At 44.0% G+C, this 16,935-nt stretch overlaps 1 protein-coding gene across 1 annotated transcript in view; it reads right to left on the reverse strand.

The window, feature by feature from the left end:
* Positions 1-3,842: 3,842 nt before the first annotated feature.
* LOC120936135 (cytochrome P450 2K6-like) overlaps positions 3,843-16,935 on the reverse strand; it is a 58,342-nt gene continuing 45,249 nt past the window's right edge. Inside the window, exons 8-10 of the mRNA XM_040348265.1 lie at positions 12,889-13,073; positions 7,198-7,339; positions 3,843-4,634 (exon numbers count right to left, since the gene is read on the reverse strand). Of these exons, the coding sequence (XP_040204199.1) occupies positions 4,459-4,634; positions 7,198-7,339; positions 12,889-13,073 (503 nt within the window). The 3' untranslated portion in view covers positions 3,843-4,458. The remainder of the gene's footprint in view (positions 4,635-7,197; positions 7,340-12,888; positions 13,074-16,935) is intronic.

The following is a 16,935-nucleotide window of genomic DNA, read 5'->3' on the forward strand; positions in this document are numbered from 1 at the left end:
TAGTTATATTAGACATACCACCGGAATCTTAATATCAGTAGGAGAATACAATCTTATCACGTATAAGTTAAAATTATCAAAAGCATCATCTTTGACCATCTTGGAGGTTAGAGGCATATCACAAGCAATAAGCATACTACCATTCTGGGACCCATGTCTACTGCAGTAAGGGAACCCTATTTCGTAATCATGTGGGCTATAGGCTAGGGAGAGCATAGAAAAAAATAGTAAAAAAAACAGAAAAAACAACAAAAAAGTATATAGAACAGTTTCCTGAGAGCAGAGCGTGGCGGGATCATCGCTCTTTAGTACCATATGTAGTGTAGCCAACATGGCTAACGAAATTCTGCCAGGGGGCAAGTTAGGGCCTGAAACAACCCTATTGGGGGCAACAGTGGAAGCGCACCACAGTGTCTTAGAGCTTCTCAACAGCAAAACTCTGGGCCTTAGTAACCAAAGTGAACAAAAACCGCCTTACAAAGGCAACTTGGAAAGTGAGCATATAATATGCTGGGTCATCAGATTAAACTTTTTTTTCAGTCTGCCGGTCGTCTACCCCTCGCCTCTTTGATTGATTGCTCTTCACGATCCAGCCAATGTGCTGCAGTGGCCGGGGAATCAAAAAATTGGACAGCACCAAAAACCTCTACCCGAAGGCGGGCCGGGTACAACATGGCGTATTTCAGGTCAAGGTCCCTCATGCGGCGTTTCACATCCAGGAACTTGCTTCTCTTCTTCTGTAGCTCAGCAGAAAAGTCCGGGAATAGGGAGACTTTAGTATTGTCAATCTTCAGTGCTGCCGGATTAATTCTGGCATTGTATAAAGTGGCATCCCTGTCCCGGTAATGTAGGAATTTAAACAGGAATGGTCTAGGCGGTTCTCCAGGCTGTGGGGGTCTAGATGGCACCCTGTGTGCCCGTTCAACAGAAAACATAGGGGAGAATGCTTCTCTTCCAAAAGCTGCGATCAGCCACTTCTCAATGAACTCCACAGGATTTTTTCCTTCCATTTTCTCAGGTAGGCCTATAGCCCTTACGTTATTTCTTCTCATCCTGTTCTCCAATTCCTCCAAACGAGAAGAATGTTGGTCTATTAAATGGTTATTGTAGGCAAGGTCCCTCTGCATAGGCCCCATGTCATCCTCAATGGTGCTCACCCTTTCCTCTAATGCCGAGGTTCTTTCTCTCATTTTTTGGGCATCCTGTCTGAGAAATGAGATTTCTGACTTCATCCCTTTTACTTCCGTGGTCAGTACTGCCAGGGATACATTACATGAAGTGACTGCAGTAAATGTGTCTCTCAGCGTGGGTTCTCCCTCTATGGTAGGACTCCCTGGGCCCTGTGTCTTATCTGGGGCCTGCTCTGGAGTACTCACTGTGTCCCATAGTAGTCCGGCCTGCACCGAGTCCTCCAGGGGCACTGTGTCATCCGCTTCGGATCCTCCACTCGGTGAGTCCTCCGGAGTGCTGGAGGAAGCCGTTGGTTCTTTCAATAGTGGCTTAGAGAACAGCTTTTCGGCTGCCTCGCGGTGCTTCTCCCTCGCTGTGCGGCCTGCATACGCGCCATTTTGGACCATGAGCTCTGCTGGCTTGTTCACCAGCTGCCGTTTGCCGGACGACATCGCGGGACCAGGACACCAGGAAAGGTATGTACGTGTTCCCCGAGCAACAAGGAATCCTCCGGTGTGGCTGTGGGTGAGTATAGATTTCTTCCGCAGGATGATTAGAAGGATTTTCGGCGGAGCTCACTTCAGACACGTCCGGCTACATCCGCTGCCTGGCCACGCCCCCCTTGTTAGAGAACTTTAGTGAATAGACAGCATCACGAAAGCCAAGGATCCCACCAGACAGGTCAGGGATACAGTTGCAGAGAAGTTTAATGCAGGGTTAGGTTATAAAAAAAATATCCCAAGCTTTGAACATCTCATGAAGCACTGTTCAATCCATCATCCAAAAATGGAAAGAGTATGGCTGTAAACCTCAAGACATGGCCGTCCTCCTAAACTGACAGGCCGGGCAAGGCGAGCATTATGTAAAGAAGTAGCCAAAAGGCCCATGGTAACTCTGCAGAGATCCACAGCTCAGGTGGGAGAATCTGTCCACAGGACAACTATTAGTCGTGCACTCCACAAATCTAGCCTTTATGGAAGAGTGGCAAGAAGAAAGCCATTGTTGAAAGAAAGCCATAAGAAATCCCATTGGCAATTAGCGATAAGCCATGTGGAGGACACAGCAAACATGTGGAAGAAGGTGCTTTGGTCAGAAACCAAAATTAAACTTTTTGGAAAACACTATGGGGCAGATTCACAGAGATCGGCGTATCTCTGTGCGGGCGTAACGTATCTCATTTACGTTACACCGCCGCAAGTTTTTCAGGCAAGTGCTTTATTCACAAAGCACTTGCCTGTAAAGTTGCGGCGGCGTAGTGTAAATCACCCAGCGGAATTCAAATTCGGTGGGTAGGGGGCGTGTTTCATTTAAATGAAGCGCGTCCCCGCGCCGAACGAACTGCGCATGTGCCGTCCCTAAAATATCCCAGTGTGCATTGCTCCAAATGACGTCGCAAGGACATCATTGGTTTCGACGTGAACGTAAATGACGTCCAGCCCCATTCACGGACGACTTACGCAACCGACGTTCATTTTTTAATTTTCGACGCGGGAACGACGACCATACTTAACATTGGCTGCGCCTCATAGACCCAGGGGCAACTTTACGCCGGGAAAAGCCTAACATAAACGTCGTAACTTTACTGCGTCGGCCGGGCGTACGTTTGGGAATTCGCGTATCTAGCTAATTTGCATACTCAACGGGGAAATCGACGGAAGCGCCACCTAGCGGGCAAAAAAAAATTGCAGTTAAGATCCGACGGTGTAAGAGACTTACGCCTGTCGGATCTAATGAATATCTATGCGTAACTGATTCAAAGAATCAGTCGCATAGATACGACGGCGCTACGCAGAGATACGACGGCGTATCTGGAGATGTGCCGTTGTATCTCTTTTGAGAATCTGGGCCAAAGTGTGCAGAAAACGAACACTGCACATCACTCTACACACCATCCCCACCATGAAACATGGGATGGGAAGATGGATGGAGCCAAATACAGAGCAATCTTAGAAGAAAACCTGTTAGAATCTGCCAAAGACTTGAGACTGTTTGGAAGTCCAGCTTCCAGCAGGACAATGACCCTACAATAGAATGGTTTAGATCAAAGCATATTCATGTGTTAGAATGGCCCAGTCAAAGTCCAGACCCAAAGCTATTTTGCAAAAAAGAATGGGCCAAAATTTCGCTCTCTAGATATGCAAAGCTGGTAGAGACCAGTGGCAGCCCATCCAAGATTCGCTATTGTCTTCCTGTTTCTGCTCCCAGACAATTAGGAAGCGGGTCCTGAAACCAGTCAACCGATTGGCCACGAGGAGAAATTATACTATTGGTGGCCGAGGAGGAGGAGGAGATGCAGGAGAAGCCGCTGAAGCCAAGGAGAAGGAGACGCAGGGTGAATCAGCTGCCAGGGGAAGCGCCACCCGCGACCTAAATGGGCTAAGTGTGGGACTGGTGACCGACCGACCTGTGGGGGAGGGTGCCTGTGACCTGATTGACTTGGGGGGGTGCATACCCAAGAAGACTTTGCTGTAATTTCAGCGAAAATTCGTTTTACAAAGTAATATAATTGACTTGGGGGGGGTTGAATACAAATACACGCCACCCATCTCACTTATTTATTTGTAAAACATTTTAAAAACCACTTATCATTTTCATTCCACTTTACAATTATCTGCCACTTTGTGTTGGTCTATCACATAAAATCCCAATAAAATACATTTACGTTTTTGGTTGTAACATGACAAAATGTGCAAAATTTCAAGGGATATGAATACTTTTTCAAGGCGCTGTAGTTTATATAATGGGAAAGCTAGATTAAGGCTGGGTTTACACTGCCAAACAGATGTGGCTCACAGCAGGAGACCGGTGCGTCCCTGTTTACCGTTTCAGGTCCGATTTCAGTCTTTTTGGCTGAATTCTGACATAAAACAGACCAGAAGACACACAGAATTCTTGTGCAATTCGTTCCGGAGCTGCTCTGAAAATGTGTGAACCGGCCCCATAGAGAGCTGGTTACAATCTCCAGTCCTGACATGCGAATTGATGCAGAGAAATCCACATCCAATTCACAATAGTGTGAACCCAGCCTAATACTTTTCCAACTATTCCGTTTTGAGTTAGACACACGAGAGTCTTCAAAATATCCCAACAAATACCAACTTGTTTTTGACAGCAACAATTAATCCAGTAACCTCAGACCAGAAGGAGGCAGTCCCAAGCCATGTGTAGAAGTCTACCTTGCTCCTGAAGACATTTGTAACATGTGAGTGACTCTAGTTTATCCATCTCGTATAGCTTGCAGGGGTTATAAGTTATGTGATGTAGATATGAGGTGGTGGTTCACTTCAGTTACCGAGGAATTGCACATATCTCATGCTTCAACGGAGCAATTGCGAAGCCAGCATCGCCTGTGAGGTCTAATGTAGCTCCTGGGGGAGCCTGGAACGTGAAGTTTTGCAGCAGTGTGGTAAAGAAGAGGAACAGCTTCATTTTAGCCAAGTTCTCCCCGACACAACTTCTCTTACCTTAAAACAAAAGTAAAGTAAAGAAATCAATTTTCAAAGACAATTGCTCTCTTTCCCCCCCATGTGTAGGAATGACATACTTCCAGCCCAGGTTGGGTTTACGCTGATGCGATGCATCATATTGCATGTGATTTGCACAGCTAACCGGTAAGAATACTTTTTTCTGCACTCTTTTATCCAAAATCCACCCCTCCTATAAGAGCTCTCCCTAAGGGCTACTTTAGGGCCTCCCCCTCCACTCAATAGATTAGAACTCTAGTAATAGCCCTGGAGACCATGGCCCAGATTCTCAAAGGGCTTACGACGGCGCAACGCAATGTACGCCGTCGTAAGTCCTAATCTGGGCCGTCGTATCTATGAGACTGATTCTTAGAATCAGTTACGCATAGAAATCCATTAGATCCGACAGGCGTAAGGCTCTTACGCTGTCGGATCTTAAATGCAATTTTTTTTTTTGCTGCTAGGTGTCGCCTCCGTCGTTTTCCCCGTCGAGTATGCAAATTAGCAAAATACGCAAATTCCCGAACGTACACGCGGTCGACGCAGTGAAGTTACGATGTTTACGTTAGATTTGCGCTGCGTAAAGTTGCCCCTGCTATATGAGGGGAAACCAATGTTAAGTATAGCCGTTGTTCCCGCGTCAAAATTTTTAAATTTACGTCATTTGTGTAAGTCGTCCGTGAATGTGGCTGGACGCCATTTACGTTCACATCGAAACCAATGACGTCCTTGCGACGTCATTTGGAGCAATGCACCCTGGGATATTTTCCAGACGGCGCATGCGCAGTACGTTCGGCGCGGGAACGCGCCTAATTTAAATGCTCCACGCCCCCTACCCGGCTAATTTGAATTAGGCGGGCTTGCGCCGGGTGATTTACGCTACGCCGCCGCAACTTTACAGGCAAGTTCTTTGTGAATAAAGCACTTGTCTGTAAAACTTGCAGCGGCGTTACGTAAACCAGATACGTTACACCCGCACAGTTTTACGCCCATATACGAGAATCTGGGCCCATGTTTTTTCTATGTAAATGTTTGGAAACATGTCTTTTGCACATATTATATTATAGAACTATGGTTGAAGTGTGCCGAGGACATTTTATTTACAAAAACGTTGGCACTATAAAGGTGTCCATGTTGCCATTTGAGAAATGATTTGATATGAAATGATTGTCTGTGGCCCCGGTTTAAAATACATTAAGATATTACCTCTTTAACCTTTTTGCTGACTGCCCCATGTATATGTACTGCGGGGTGTCGGCCCCTACAGGCAAAATCCTGTATGTGATCTTTACTTCTGGGTTTACGGCGTGCACGTGCATCATTGGCGACCAGCTCACACTGTTATTAGACACAGCGGGAAACAATCAGCAGATCCGATGGACCCGATGTCTGCCGGGACCCACTGATCATTCACAACAGAAGCAGAATGGCGGTCTGCCTATGTAAACAAGGCAGATCACCGTTCTGTGACAAGAGAATGCAGATAACCTGTGTTTCTGGTAAGCAGGAACACAGCTCTCTGTCTTGCCACAGTACAAGCACCCCCCCCACCCCTCAATTAGAAAGCACTCCCTAGGCCCAGGGACACATTTAACTCTTTAATCCCCCCTGATGTTAACCCCTTCCCTGTCAGTGTCATTAGTACAGTGGCAGTGCATATGTTTTAGCACTGATCACTGTATTGGTCCACAAAAAGTGTCACTTAATGTCCGAAATGTCCGCCGCAATGTTGCAGTCCCATTTTAAGTCGCTGATCGATGCCATTACTAGTAAAGAGAATAAAATACAAATTCCATAACAATATTCCATATTATGTAGTCCCACAACTTTTGTTCAAACCAATCAATTACGCTTATTGGGATTTTTTTTTCACGAAAAACATGTAGCAGAATACATATTGACCTAAATTGATGAAGAAATTCGATTTGTTTTTTCCTTTTTTTAATTGGGTATGTTTTAAAGCAGAAAGTAAAAAAAAAATATTGTTAGTTTTTTTTTCAGAATTATCAGTCTTTTTTTAAATAAAAAAATAGCTCAAAAAATAAAAACCACAGATGTGATCAAATACTATTTGTGGGAAAAAAGGACATCAATTTTGTTTGGTTACAGCGTCGCACGTGTGCGCAATTGTCAGTTAAGGCTGCATTCACATCTAGGCGGAAAAAATTGCAGCGTTTTGTCCCGCGAATTGCGGCGACAAATAGCGGCGTTTTGTACCGCGATTTGCGGCGACAAAACGCCGCGATTGTCCGCCTAGATGTGCCCCTAGATTGTCCCCCTATGGAGATGGTTCCCATCTCCTATGCCGAACGCCGAAAGCTGCCTGAAAAAAAGGTCCGGGACTTTTTTTCAGGCGGCAGGCGGCAGGCGTTTGGCGTGGAGATGTGAACCATCTCCATAGAGGGCAATGTTAAATCATCCCTCTGGCGTGTCGGGGCGGCAGCAGGGTCACACTACAGGCGACAAAACGCCTAGGTGTGAATGGGCTCTAAAATAACGCAGTGCCGTATCACCAAAAATGATCTGGTCAACCTTCCAGAGCTGAAGTGGTTAAATTACTCACCAGCAGAAAATGATATAAACGCTTCACTTTTAACAAAGTTTCCATTGGAGTCCAAAAAATGCTGAGGGTAGAACTCATCTGGTTTCTCAAAATACTTTTTGTCTTTTAGTACAGAATATAGTAATGTAATAACTGAAGTCCCCTGCAAAGGATAAAAAAGACATTCAGGCAGGACATAACTAATGGGTAGTGTACATGAGCGTCAAAGTCAAATGCAACATGTGTTCAGGTAAATAGGGGTTGCATTTCAGATACATTTACAAATCACATTGTAATTCCACGACTTGTGTTGAGTAATAAAAGTCATGTATAGCTGTAGCTCACAGCAGGAGTTCGGTGCGTCCCTGTTCAGAGTTTCAGCTCTGACTTCAGTCTGAATTTTTGGCTGAATTTGAATCTGAAATGAACCAGAAGACGCACAGGACTCCTATGCAATTCGCTCTGGGGCCACTCTGGTCACAATCTCCTGTCAAATGTGAATTGGATGCAGTGAAACCCACATCCAATTTGCAATAGTATGAACCCAGCCTCATGTGAGACATTTGCTTACGCGTGGAGCAAGGATATCCATTAGCTGGTGGAAGACTTTCTTTGCAATACTATTTTTCACATATGTAGTACTACCCCCGGAGGAACTGCTGGTTTGTTTTGGGTGGCACGTTAGCTTGTGGCTCTTCCGCCATCCTAGGGGTGTATGGTGCATATAGCAGTAACGGAATGTCTTTTTCTGTGCTCTTTATTACCCAGCCAGGTAAAAACATTACAACTTGTGATGAAGAGTAGAGGTGAAGTAAAAGGAGAAGTAGCAGACTCAGGCGCAACAATAGGGAAACAGTCCTGCTCCCAACAATGCTTTGTATTCTTTGCCACTCTAGCCAGATATCGTACCTGATAAGGCCCACTCTCACTGACCCGGCCCGCCAGGGTATCACACGAACTTGAAGGAAAAAGTCTCTGCCACAGATCCTCCTGAAATGGACTCAGGGAAAAGACCTCTACCACAGGCCCTCTCTGTGATTGTGATTACGGAGATGATCCTCCTTGGTAGAATTGCGTCTGGATCTCCTTCAGATAGTTTCCAGGTACCGACTGACAGGTGACCAGCCTCTCAGTGTCCGGCTACCTTTAAACCCGGTGGTTTGTCGAGACCCTATTGGATCGCCAGCCTCTCTTTGGCTCTCCTCAGATGGATTCCCCACCGAACGGCTACCTCGCTTGGGATCTTCAGGATTGGGAACCCAGTCGACTACTGGGCTCCCTGCCACAGCTTAAATGTTCCAGATCAACATGGTCCCGGAAGCAGGAACATCGCGTGGCACGCTCACCCCGGCCTGGAAGGCCATTACGCCGGGGCACCATGATGTAGTCACCCTGAAGGGGGTGCTGCACTCCGAAGAAGAACCCAGACTAATGACGTCTGCCCCATAAATACCCTCCCCCCAGCATGCACAGCGAGGCTAAACCCTCCTGATAGGCTTCTGAGGAAGAGCACCCAAACCTCGACTCCACTGCTGCCACCTATTGCCCTGGGGTAGAAACTACACCCCAGTAACAATAGACAGCCCACAGCACAGCCAAGCTGAGACAGAGACCGGTTTTGAACATAATAATTGGATCAGAGTCAGTTAACACTCTGATGCCTCTCTAAACTTAACTAGCACTAGGTACTGGTACCAGGCGCTACACATATTTTGGACTTTTTTGCATTAAACTTTATTCACACTGATATAATTGTTTTTATCATATTTTAATATTTGTAAATGCTTTTTGCACATTATGAATAGAGCATTGATAACACATGCTTTAAGCTTGTAATATTCTATATTTGGAGGCACAGCATTATTTATTTTTTGATGATAATATGATTATTTTCCGACAAGTTCTGTTAAAGTAAAACAAGAAGCAATCCAAATCCGACTGCAAATTCTGGGCCAGATTCACATAGGTTAGCGGATCTTTAGATCCGCGTAACCTATGTGATTTAAGATCCGCCGCCGCAAGTTTTTGAGGCAAGTGGGTAATTCACAAAACACTTACCTCAAAACTTGCGGCGGCTTATCGTAAATCCCCCAGCGGAATTCAAATTCCGCGGCTAGGGGGAGTGTAATATTCATTCCCGCGCCGATCGAATAGCGCATGCGCCGTCTGGAAATTTTCCCAGCGTGCATTGCTCCAAATGACGTCACAAGGACGTCATTGGTTTCGACGTTTACGTAAATTACGTCCATCGGTATGCGCGAACGACTTACGCAAACGACGTACAAAATTCAGATTTCGGTGCGGGAAAGACGGCCATACTTAACATTAAAAAACAAAAAGAGAATGCAGCGCTAATGAGTGACAAATCAACACTATAAGTGAATAATTAGTGATATTAACAAAAAAGAAGAACCAATAATTGAATCGATCATTCCAAAAAATAAATAATTTAAAAATGAGAAGAGAAACCACAAAGTTGCAAATAGTCCAGAAATTGGTGAATGATCGCACTTAGTTTTTTCTTATTTTTCCCACAAGTGAAATTTGAAAAAAACTAACAAAAGGAAGGATTACACAGAAAATCCATATAAAAAAGATCCATAAAGGCTTCCAAGATGGTGAAGATAGAGTGATGAGAGATGAAATTCCACACTACACCCGTGCTTGTAAAATGCCTGCTTACCGAAATTAAAGACTGTATCTCACCAGTCTCATAAAGCCTATGGGAATTGAGGTATCCCACAACCCATCCACCTGGATGATCAGAGGGCTCAGCATAGGATCCGATCGGAACCGTGGATAATAAAAGAGAGAGGGATTCTCATAGCGTATAACGTTTAAAATCAATGGGTATTTAATAAGAGTTGCACTTACAATTAAGTAGTGAATAACAGACAGTAATGGAGACAGTCGGAGAAGGAATCCCTCCTGTGACTGTCTCCATTACTGTCTGTTATTCACTACTTAATTGTAAGTGCAACTCTTATTAAATACCCATTGATTTTAAACGTTATACGCTATGAGAATCCCTCTCTCTTTTATTATCCACGTTTCCGATCGGATCCTATGCTGAGCCCTCTGATCATCCAGGTGGATGGGTTGTGGGATACCTCAATTCCCATAGGCTTTATGAGACTGGTGAGATACAGTCTTTAATTTCGGTAAGCAGGCATTTTACAAGCACGGGTGTAGTGTGGAATTTCATCTCTCATCACTCTATCTTCACCATCTTGGAAGCCTTTATGGATCTTTTTTATATGGATTTTCTGTGTAATCCTTCCTTTTGTTAGTTTTTTTCAAATTTCACTTGTGGGAAAAATAAGAAAAAACTAAGTGCGATCATTCACCAATTTCTGGACTATTTGCAACTTTGTGGTTTCTCTTCTCATTTTTAAATTATTTATTTTTTGGAATGATCGATTCAATTATTGGTTCTTCTTTTTTGTTAATATCACTAATTATTCACTTATAGTGTTGATTTGTCACTCATTAGCGCTGCATTCTCTTTTTGTTTTTTATGTTTGTAAGATTGTTGTACACAATTTAATGCTAGCAGCTCACTATTATCTTAATTATTAATTTCTATATTATACCTTTTTAATCACTCAATTAATTCAGCGCAGCGCCAACCTTAGGGTTTTTTGTTCCATACTTAACATTGCATTGGCTGCGCCTCATAGAAGCAGGGGTAACTATATGCCGGAAAAAGCCAAACGCAAACAACGTAAAAAAAAAGCGCCGGGCCGTCGTTCGTTTCGGAATCGGCGTATCTCCTCATTTGCATAATCGTCGCGTAAATAAACCGAAATGCCACCTAGCGGCCGGCCTGGAATTGCAGCCTAAGATCCGACGGTGTAACACAGTTACGCCTGTCGGATCTTAGGCATATCTATGCGTAACTGATTCTATGAATCAGGCGCATAGATACGACCGGCACAACTCAGAGATACGACGGTGTATCAGGAGATACACCGTCGTATCTCTATGTGAATCTGGCCCTCTGTATCTGTAATGTGCTGGGATGAAGAGCGAGTGAGGCTCCTAATTGGCTCTCCAAGGGAGGGCACTTTGAGGGAGTAAAGCTCTTGGGTCTTCCATTAGCTGAAGCTGATCAACTGCTCGGGGGTGCAGCATCCTGCTGGCTTGTAGAATGTTGGACTCTTGCACAATGTCTGGAGCTACTGGAAACAGAGAGGTCTCTTGAGTCAAGGAGTACCCCTTATGATGTTGAATTGTGTAATAGTAAGCTATAGATATGGCCTTGGTTACCAACTCCCCTATCACTGACCTGTCAAAGCCATTTCCGGATTCTTATGCCTTGTACACACGACCGGTTTTCATGTCAGGAAAAAACAAAGTTTTTCCCGACCTGATTGCTCTCCAGCCTGCCTTGCATACAGACTTTGGGTTGCATTTGCTGATCCTCGTGTTAGTAAACATTTGGTGAGAGACAATTCGTGCTTTTCAGTTCATTACAGCGTGACGAATGTGCTATCTCCATTACGAACGCTAGTTTTACCAGAGCGTTTTTCGTGACAAAAAGCAAACATGGCAGTTTTCTCGCCTGGAAAACCAGTTGTGTGTATGAGGCATAAGACTTAGATGAACCTGCTGGATGGGGTGGTAGCAATTTATATACCCCAGTCACTAGGGGGAGCCTGGTCTTAACAATCTGCTACACATAAGTCGTAGGTCACATCCTACAAGTTTTTATTAAAGGTCTACTCTTGGTCCTCTATATAGGGTATACAATTGAACTGGTGTAAGGCCCTGTACACACGATTGGACAAAACCGATGAAAACGGATTGAAGTTCAGTTTCATTGGTCAAAACCGACCGTGTGTGGGCCCCATCGGTCAGTTATCCTTCGGTCCAAAAATTTTGAACTTGCTTTAAAATTCAACCGATGGACGCCTAACCGATAGGTCAAAACCAATGGTTAGTACGCAAAAGCATCGGTTCCAAACCCGCGCATGCTCAGAATCAAGTCGACGCATGCTTGGAAGCATTGAACTTCATTTTTCTCTGCACGTTGTTATGTTTTACGTCACGGCGTTGGACTCGATTGGTTTTTGAACTGATGGTGTGTAGGCACATCAGACCATCAGTCTGCTTCATCGGTTAACCGATGAAAATGCTCCTTCGGACCATTCTCATCAGATGGACCGACCGTGTGTACGCAGCCTAAAACTGTGTGGTGATAACCTTAACTGGTTAAAACAGTGTGGTCACCAACACTCCTCTCCATCTCCAGTATGCCCCCAGCCCACCGGGGAATCGGAGGAATGTTCCCCTATGCTGGGAAGTACCAGGTTATTCTTGCATGGACTAGTGTAGTACAAACAAATTAAATGTTCCTGTCGGTGCCACAAATGAGAGAATTTTTTAATGCTAAGGGTCCAAGTAGAAGCCCAGAAATAAATGTTCTTCTTTATTGTGGATTTCAAAGTACTTTTGTGAGTAGATTGAAGTTATTTTTTTTTTTCATAAAAGGTCTTATGGTAATGTACTAGGCCAGTGCACTTTCTTGCTTTTGCTTTTGTTTCAGTATGGACTAGTGTAGGATTGGAAATGGGGGGCAAGAGGCTAACAGATGGCAAGTACATGATGCTTACTCTCATTACAGTAAAGTCAACCTGTTACTTTGCTCGTTATGCATTTGATATTTTGCTTAGTCCTTGTAATGAATATAGAATAATATTTGATACTTACTTTAGGTATGAAGAATTCTTTTATAGTCACATCTTGAGTAGTAGAATGTGGAACACCTGTAGGTGCAATATTACCAAATCTTAGGATTTCATGGATGACGGCATCAGTATATGGCATCTGCTTTCTATGCATCAGACAAGGTTCTCCTGAACCAATTACTTTTTCTATTTCATTCTGAACGTTTTCTGTCATCAAAAGTAAAACATAGAATCATATTTAAAAAGAGCTTGCTTACCTTGAGATACCTCCAGCCTCACTTTGTGTTTGTTAAAATGTACTTGTTTCCATTGTAGAAGTCTTATGCCACGTACACACGACTATTTTTAACGGTCTAGAAAAAACAACATTTTTTTCAACGTGATTCTTGTCAAGCCTGCCTTGCATACACATGATCGTGAAGAAAAAATGCTTGAGCAAAGCGCGGTGACGTACAACACGTACGACGGCACTATAAAGGGGAAGTTCTATTCAGATGACATCACCCTTGAGGCTGCTTTTGCTGATTTTGTGCTAGTAAAATTTTGGTGAGAGACGATTCGCGCTTTTCAGTCGTCGTGCTTTTCAGTCTGTTACAGCGTGATGAATGTGCTATCTCCATTATGAACGCTAGTTTTACCAGAACGAGCGCTCCCGTCTCATAACTTGCTTTTTTCACGTCGTTAAAGCCTACACACGACGCGAAAAATTAGAGCATGTGCTACATTTTTAATACCCATTTTTCACGTCATGAAAAATGCTCTGGAGCCTGCACACGATCGTTTTTAATGACCATTTTAACCACTTGCCTACAGGGCACTTTCACCCCCTTCCTGCCCAGACCAATTTTCAGCTTTCAGCTCTGTCACACTTTGAATGACAATTGCGCGGTCATGCAACACTGTACCCAAATTAAATTTTTATAATTTTTTCCCCACAAATAGAGCTTTTGGTGGTATTTGATCACCTCTGCGGTTTTTATTTCTTGCGCTATAAACAAAAGAAGAGGGACAAGTTTGAAAAAAAAACACAATATTTTTTATTTTTAGCTATAATAAATATCATTTTTTTTATAAATAAATGTTTTCCTCGGTTTAGGCCGATACGTATTCTTCTACATATTTTTGGTAAAAAAAATCGCAATAAGCGTATATTGATTGGTTTGCGTAAAAGTTATAGCGGATAGATTGATAGCATTTTTATTATAATTATTTTTTTTACTAGTAATGGCGGCGATCTGCAATTTTTACCCTGACTGCGATATTGCGGCGGACACATCGGACACTTTTGACACATTTTTGGGACCATTCACATTTATACAGCAATCCCTGCTATAAAAATGCATTGATTACTGTATAAATGTGACTGCCAGGGAAGGGGTTAACACTAGGAGGCGAGGAAGGGGTTAATGTATTCCCTAATTAGTGATTCTTACTGTAGGGGGAAGGGGAGTTACTGGGGGAGGTGACCGATGGTTGTCCCTATATACAAGGGACACACCATCGGTCCCCTCTCCCTGACGGGACGTGGATTTGTGTGTTTACACACACAGATCCACTTTCCTGCTCAGTTGCTGAGCAATCACGGTCGCCGGGCACGCGCAACGGGTCCTCGGGTCCCTCGGGTCCTCGGTGGCGCGCCCCCTAGTGGTTTTTAAAGGTGCAACGTCATATGACGTCCACCCAAGATAATAGAGTCTTAAAGATGGCTGGTGGTTGACAAGTGGTTAAAAAATGTAATTTTTTTTACGTCATGGAAAAACGGTTGTGTGTACGCGGCATAAAAGTTTTCAGATAATCAATCATCCTAAATGGTCCCACTGCCCATGCAGTTGATTATATATTAAAGAGGAACATCAGACTCCTGTGTATTGGCTCTGCAACCCCTCCCTCACCACCATTATGGCACATATGTAGATGTGTCAAAGGGCTCTATCTGGTCTTTAGGTTCAGGCAGAGCTGTTTGGCACATTTGTTCATGTGCAGGAGATTCCCCGTAAATGTTCAAAGATGGCAAAGGTTTAGGATTTCCATCACTGCCAGGTTTGTGCATGCACAGGGAAACCCGTGCTTGCGCAGATATTCAAGGATATTTGCACGTGTACAGGTGTGCCACAGGGCTCGCTTGGGATCCAAAGCCCTGCACATCTGAGCCTTACAAACATCATTATCGCATAGGCGAGAAATGAGAAGTGCGGTTTTGCAGCACAAATAAATGTCACAAAATGCATACATTTATAGCCAATCTTGAGAGAGGAAGGTGCAGGGGTCAGGGCAAAATTACATTTACTTAGGGGAGAAGGTCTGCTTTAAATAAATGTTTTTAACGCTTAAAATATTCAGTTAAAAACACCAGTGAAACACATATATGGTGGCTGGTTTACTTGCTAAAGGACTTGAATTTATGTCCATACGGTCTTGAGATTTAAGCCTCGAACACACGCACTGTTTTTTTTGTCAAGAAAACTGCTGGCAGAGCTTTCTTGCCGAGTAAACCGTGCGTGTGTACGAGGCTTTGAGGTTTCTCCTCAAGAAAACTGCCCAGAATCTAGACAAGAAAAATAGAGAACCTGTTCTCTATTTTCTCGTTGTGATATTCTTGGCAGTGTTTTCCTGCTGAGAAAACCGAGCGTGTGTATACTTACCTCTCCAAATGACTTTGACGCATGCGCGGTAGCTTCCAAGGTAGGTAGGTTGTAGCAAGATGGCGGCGACGGCATCGAATGTGACGAGCGCATGCTCGTCGTAGTCAATGACGTCACCGTGTTCGTGCCATTCAAAAGAACGGCGGTTCTTTTGAATGGCCCATGTGAACACTCAGCCAGCAAGAGAATCTTGCCAAGAATCTCGTCAGGAAAAACAATGTTTTTTTCCTGACGAGATTCTGGGCTGTGTGTACAGGGCTTTACACAATTTTGCTGCACATGTAGGAGACCAGGGGGCAGATCCACAAAAGAATTACGCCGGCGTATCTATTGATACGCCGCGTAATTTTAAAGTTCCCGCGTTGTATCTTTGTTTTGTATCTACAAAACAAGATACGACGGCATCTGGGATCGATCTGACAGGCGTACGTCTTAGTACGCTGTCGGATCTTAGGTGCATTTTTCCGCTGGCCGCTAGGTGGCGTTTCCGTCGAATTCCGCGTTGAGTATGCAAATTAGCTAGTTACAGCCGCGTTCGGCTTTTTCTGGCGTATAGGCGCACTCAATGTTAATTATGGCCGTCGTTCCCACGTCGAATGTTGACATTTTTACGTTGTTTGCGTAAGTCGTTCGCGAATAGGGATTTGCGTAGAATGACGTCACCGTGGTAAACATTGGCTTGTTTCGGTTTAATTTCGAGCATGCGCACTGGGATACCCCCACGAACGGCGCATGCGCCGTTAAAAAAAACGTTGTTTACGTAGGGTCACGACGTATTTACATAAAACACGCCCCCATCACATCCATTTGAATTGCGCGCCCTTACGCCTCCAAAGATACACTATGCCGCCGTAACTTACGGCGCAAATTCTTTGAGGATTCCAAAAAAAAAGTAAGTTACGGCGGAGTAGTGTATCTTAGATACGCTACGCCCGACGCAAAAATGCGACGATGTACGTGGTTCTGCACCTAGATTTTTTTTTCTGCTGCACTAGTAACACGATAGGAATTTCTGACTAAAATCTGATGGAATTTTTCGTCGGAATTACGATTAAGCTGTCCTCCATTAGTCTTGCATACACACTGTCAGACAAAATTCCGACCATCCAAAACGGGGTGACATAAAACACTACGATGAGCCGAAAACAATTAAGTTCAATGCTTCCGAGCATGCGTCTACTTGATTTTAAACATGCGTGGGTTTTTTCTCCGATGGAGTTCCACACAGACGATCAGAATTTCCCATAGGATTTTTTTCCATCAGAAAAATTTAAAACATGTCCTATTTCTAAAATCCTATTGAAAAAAGTCTGATGGGCCCACACACGATAGGAATTTCTGATGAAAAAATTCCAAAATACTTTTTTCATCAGAAATTCCTATTGTGTGTACAAGGCATTACAGGTCTCCTCCCCACCCCGTGAAGG

Source organism: Rana temporaria, chromosome 4 (genome assembly GCF_905171775.1).
Source record: "Rana temporaria chromosome 4, aRanTem1.1, whole genome shotgun sequence".
NCBI lineage: Eukaryota > Metazoa > Chordata > Amphibia > Anura > Ranidae > Rana > Rana temporaria.